Source organism: Morone saxatilis, unplaced genomic scaffold (assembly GCF_004916995.1).
Source record: "Morone saxatilis isolate NCDOM2014 unplaced genomic scaffold, NCSU_SB_2.0 Contig11, whole genome shotgun sequence".
Taxonomy (NCBI): domain Eukaryota; kingdom Metazoa; phylum Chordata; class Actinopteri; family Moronidae; genus Morone; species Morone saxatilis.
This window is the reverse complement of record NW_023339663.1, coordinates 8,808,120-8,813,818: the sequence shown is the minus strand read 5'-3', so window position 1 is coordinate 8,813,818 and position 5,699 is coordinate 8,808,120. Positions and strand designations below refer to the sequence as shown.

The 5,699-nt window shown below is 36.6% G+C and overlaps 2 protein-coding genes across 3 annotated transcripts in view; both read right to left on the bottom strand.

The window, feature by feature from the left end:
- Positions 1 to 5,699, bottom strand: part of LOC118343527 (interleukin-18 receptor accessory protein-like) — a gene marked incomplete in the record, with an annotated part of 14,871 nt that overhangs the window by 7,063 nt on the left and 2,109 nt on the right.
- Positions 1,838 to 5,699, bottom strand: part of LOC118343528 (interleukin-18 receptor 1-like) — a 13,235-nt gene continuing 9,373 nt past the window's right edge. The window contains exons 7-10 of the mRNA XM_035682393.1: positions 4,350 to 4,495; positions 3,952 to 4,095; positions 3,656 to 3,808; positions 1,838 to 3,553 (exon numbers count right to left, since the gene is read on the bottom strand). Coding sequence (XP_035538286.1) covers positions 3,234 to 3,553; positions 3,656 to 3,808; positions 3,952 to 4,095; positions 4,350 to 4,495 — 763 coding nt within the window. The 3' untranslated portion in view covers positions 1,838 to 3,233. The remainder of the gene's footprint in view (positions 3,554 to 3,655; positions 3,809 to 3,951; positions 4,096 to 4,349; positions 4,496 to 5,699) is intronic.

Below are 5,699 nucleotides of genomic sequence, written 5' to 3'. Positions count from 1 at the left end.
TTTTCTTTCGCTCTGGAAACTGTCAGGGAAACCCACATCGTTTCAGTTAACCATATGAGACAATATAGCACTGTTTAAAATATTCCTTGTAATAGGTGGTACACAACATCATACTAAGGAACCCTTATGACCTCTCAGCAGAAGTTGGACCTAGGGCCAGTTCACAATGACCCTATCTTCCTCCTGGGAATCTAGTCCAGTCCAGTTACAGTACGCCAGGCCACTGTGCTGCAGGTGAGCAACAATGGTGGACACAAAGAGAGCAGGGAAAGTGGAATAAAAGCACAGGAGGAGGAAGATAAATTAGACAAAGATGTGTAGAAAATAAAAGAGAAAATGATATTTGCATTGGTGGTGTTATAATTTCTTTCAACACAATTAGTAAGAGGATAATTATTATCAAGAATATCAGTTATTCAAACTAGCAATACTAAAGAATAAATAAATGATTTTAATAACTAGTTGGGTAGTTTAATTTATAACAAGGGATGTTTTTTTTAAATTATATTTTCTACATATAAAATATTAATCTGAAAAGCCGGAAGTTACCAGTTTTGGGAAGTAATAATATTACTTCCCCCAGTTACTTGTAGTGTAACTAATTACTAATACTAATAATACTACAGTAGATACTAGAAATAATATTGAATTTACTGCTTTTGGAATCCAACAAACCAATCACATCCTTGGATTAAATTTTGTAATTGTGGAGGAAACTTGCCTAGAAGATGGAAATGGTTACATTCAGTGCCTGGGAATATTCCCATTACTTTGATTTTAACAAATAAAACTGGATTTAAATTGTTAGAAGTCTGAATTTTGGGGAGAAGTGATGAATTAAAAATGTTGTGGGGGTTGGCAGAAAAGCAATATAACTAGTGTGACTAATTACTGTTGGCAGGGAACAATAAGTAAAGTAGTAATATTACTTTTGAAAAGAGTAAGAAGTAATGAGTAATACATTTATTTTTTGAGAAACTAGAACACTGGTAGTAAGTAGTAGTAGTTGTAGTTCAAATGTTCAAATGGCTAAATAATAATATAATGAGACAGACCAGGTTAAAAGACAGCTAGTGATGAGGGGTTGCAAGGACATTACTTTATTTTAGGGTGTGATAAGCCAAAACCACTGCTTTAAAGTGGTCCAGACATATAGTATTATAGTATAGTATATTATATATAGTATAGAATTCACAAGACACAGGTAGAGGCTGAGATATTCTATTTAGTCCCGATTAAGGATCTAGTTCCAAGAAACCCAGGACGCTACACTACCTTACCCATAATGTAACTGACAGCATCATTGATGGTATCATCATGGGTTATTTTCAGAACCACAGCAGACATTATTCAACTGTAACTGATACTCCCCATAATAACATGACATTTATGTGTATCAATGGAGTTTCCCTTTAAGAACAACAAGGTGATTCACCTTCTTGTGTCTACTACACTGTCTGGACAAATGTCACATATGCTATGTAATTCCTATAATATATATATATATATATATATATATATGTCATTGTTTAGCTGTGGTCTAAATTTTAACAGCTGTTTGCTGTTATTGGCAAAAAAGCTCTAAAAACCCACTGTACACATACCTGCTCAGCACCGAATGGGCAGAGGCTTGGAGAAAAACTCAGCAACTCACATCAAAACAATCTTTTATTTGTTCCTGAGGGGCAATTGGTTCTGCCGCAGTGGCAATAAAAACAACAGCCACAAAGGTTGAAACATACAGACTTAAACAAAACAAACCAACTTATATTTCAGCTTATTTGAAAATGTCCTGCCATCTAGTGGATGGAAATTAATAAGTACATGCTACAAGGAATTGATTTTCTTTAAAACACAGAATATACTGTGTTGCCATAAATTAATCTTTTTACTTTTAAGTCTGATCAATACACCAAAATCCCAATCACCTGTATCACAGACTGCTGTCATGGATGATAGGCTGACAGCACCAGACAGGAGATGATGGGGGCATTTAACAGTTATGGCAACACAGTATATTCTGTTTTAAAGACGATACGTTCCTTATACATCCACCAGGTGGCAGGGAAACATCAAAGCTGAAATATAAACTGCCACCATCATGTCACCTGCTGATTAGGTTCTTGAGTTGAGTAAGTTAATGAATATTAATTCCATATTGTTGATATCAAAAATATTTATTGATTGAAATTACAAGTTCCAAGTAAATTTTTAACAATTCAGTTATATTCTTTCCGGTCCACTCTTGGTTCTGGAGAACTTCAGCACTGTACATTTTCAATCTTTTAATACCTGTACCTGTGACCTGTGACACAGGCATGTCTATTATTGTGATTTTTTTATTGTGTTAGATTGATGTACACTTTGCATGCTTTTATGTCTGTGTTTCTGCTTTGCATGTTTCATAGTCTGTGTTAATACCAATACTCCACATTTCATCATTGTTGTATGTACTCTTGTATTGTGAGCCTCTGTGTTGCTGTTTTTTTAATAGCATGTGAAGTATTAAGGTGTCCAGAATAATGCTTCGATTAACATGAATATTTATTTTTTTATAAATAAATTTTTACATAATTAGTATTTTTGCATGATTATAATTGATTAACTTTAAAACTTTAAAGAAGAAAAGAAAAAAGAAAAAGGAAACAGACTCTTTCCGCTTATGTACCTGATGGGCTATATCAGGTGCTAATCAGTGATACACTTCCTGCTTTCCCTCCTAAAAGGGAAAGACCCAAACAGGAAGGTCAGACCCCCTCCATGAGAACAACATTCCACAGAAGAAAAACATGTAATGTACAAAATAGTATGACCATGATCTCTATTGAAACATTTAATATATTTATAAAATATTATCACTAGCCCCGAGATTTAAAGTATCCATTACTGTTACATTATAAAGGCTCACTTTAGAGGACTGTTTAACATCAAATAACCCTAGCCAATAAAGCCTAGCACCCTCTTTTACATCATTTGATCCTGACCAATTTAAACAATCCTTCAACAACCTGACATTTTTGAGAAACTGCAGGACTGGAAAACACTCCAGGATTGTTAGGACAATAAGATGAAGGCATCAGCAACAAGGTTAGAAGTGCCTTTGATGTGGCCTATATCTGATAGTGCTGCAAAAGTCAGCTGATGTCAAACATATGTATAGTTGTATGATACAGAAAACATTGTGCGGGTTACTGCATTATGCGATAACTTGGGTAACTGTCTGAGGTAAAGGCTTAATTTTGTGCATGCTGTGGGGCAGGTAGGTGGTAGCGTAGCTGCTTCCAGAAGGAGGAGGAGGGTGGTATGGAGCTTATGCCCTTCCAGGTGACACAGTTTCCAGCCTCACTTAGAAGTTGTAAGGCCTCTGGTAAAAAAACTGGTCTCGACTCTTCTGTTGTCTCAGTTTTGATGAAAACCAAGTGAGTCTGCCACTCCACAAGAGCTGCATGGATGTCTTTCAGCAGGCCAAATCCTGGACCAGGATCTGAAGAGGTGGGAACCAAAACCACTGTCCGGCTCTGCTCTATGGATTCTAACACTGCCTCTGCTTCAGCTGCAACCAACCAGAGTTCAGATTATACATTAAGCAGTAAATGGATATTTACATGAATTGATATTCATGTTAATATGTTCTTTCATTATTACAATACCATACCGTTTCCTGGTAAGACAACACGATCATAAAGACACAGACTGTAACCAAATCTCTCTTCCAAAACACTCTCCAGCCATTTTCTGTCATCTTCATTTAGTCCTGCCTCTGCGTCACTCTTGTAACACATCAAAAAGGCATCGTAGGTCTTTCCATCTAAGAAAACAACAACAGCTTTGTCAATGCTGTCACATACTGAGGCACATAGAGACAACATGGCTGCTTTCTTTTACCAAGCAACATATGTACCTGTTACACAAAAGTTATTCAAAAGAAATTGCCAAACACATGACTCCCACCTGAGGTGCTGCGATGGCAACCAATAGTGTCTCGCAGGAAAAGAGCAATGTCCATCTTCAACTTTATATAAACAACTACTATTACACAAATCACCACAACGATGATCACGATGCTGAGAGCCAGGGAGATGGACGAAGCAGAAGCTGTAGGGGAATAAAGAACAAATAACTCTAAAAGTTTGAATTTATTTAAAGTAGCAGACACCAAATGAATCTTCCCTGTAGCTTGAACGTGTGGAGTAGTGCTCAACAAGTGCAACTAAGTGGATCCGAGGATCATGAGCTGAACGGGTTCAAGCATTATGATAGTAAATTGAACACAGTACTGCTGGAAACAAACATATACGAAATCAACAATAGTAAAGATAAAGCTCTATCTATCCATCCATCTTGCATACCTTTTTGGGCCAAGGTGACGGTGACAAAGCTTGGCCGTTGGCTGTCAGTTTCCAGTTTACAGGTGTAATTCTTTAATAGATCCTCTTCTAATACTTTTTTGAAGACTAGTGATGCTGTCATTTTTGTTTCCTCATTATAATATTCCCTGGAAAGGCAAAAAATAGAAGACAAAAGAAAAACAAGTTATTTTATGTGCGTGTTTATGTGGCCACAAAATGCACTGCTGTCTTTTAAACTGTGTTAGGGACCAGGTTGGCATCCATGGCACTGTCCTCAAGTAGTTTACCTCCTACTTACTGCAATTTGCTGAACTTGGCTGTTAGCAAGTCTTCTTTGTCTCACTTTTCTATCCTTCCAGCCACTCAAGGCGCTTTTACACTACATGCCACATTCACCCATTCACTCATTGGCAAAGCCCATTGAACTGGAACTCATTCACTCATACACATTTATACTCCAATACGGTGGCTGCAAGGCGTCGAGAGCAATTTGGGGTTCAGTATCTTGCTCAAGGAGAGGCAGAGTGGCTTAATGGAACATGACACATGGACACCCCCTGCCCTGTATTTCTGCAACTTGAACATTAGAACCCTCCCCTTCCTGGATAATTATATAACGAACTGTGGCAATAGCAATTATATAATACCAAGGACACTTATTGATTATTCTTTAAAATGATGAGCCATTATATATAGCTTTTTTTTACTTTAAACCTTTTGAAGTATTTAATGGCTGTCTTTTATTTCTGTTGTTCTGTCTGTGTTTTATATGGTCAAAATAAATTGTTTAAATTCCTCAACTTCCCCTACTTATTCTTAACAGTGGAGATCATTAATTGCTGGTAAAGTACCTCACATTTTCTGTGACACTTACATCCCTGCACTGGTTACCTGTCAAATACAGGATAGATTTTCAGGTTATTTTATTTAGTTTTTTTTTTAAATCCACAGATTTGCAGGCACCCCTGTACATCTCAGAACTTCTCTGACCCTACACCAACTCCAGGCCTCTCAGATCCTCAGAGCAGCTGTTTTTAAATGTTCCATGATCAAGGTTGGTGGGTTAGGTAGATTGTGTCTTTGATTTGGAATAGCCTTTTGTTAAAACGCTGCTCCTCCATTGACAATTTTAAGACAAAACTCAATACAAACATGTTTTCTATGGCTTTTGGTTGTTCTTAGTGGGTTTTATTTTTTTAATTTTGTCTTGCTCTGTCTCTGGTTTTACATTGGTGCAGATATTTGTTATTGCCTTATATTTATATATATATAGCTTTTTTATATAGCATGATGTGCCTTTTTTACACGATTCAAGTTGTATAGCACTTTGGTCAACTTTGGTTGTTTTTA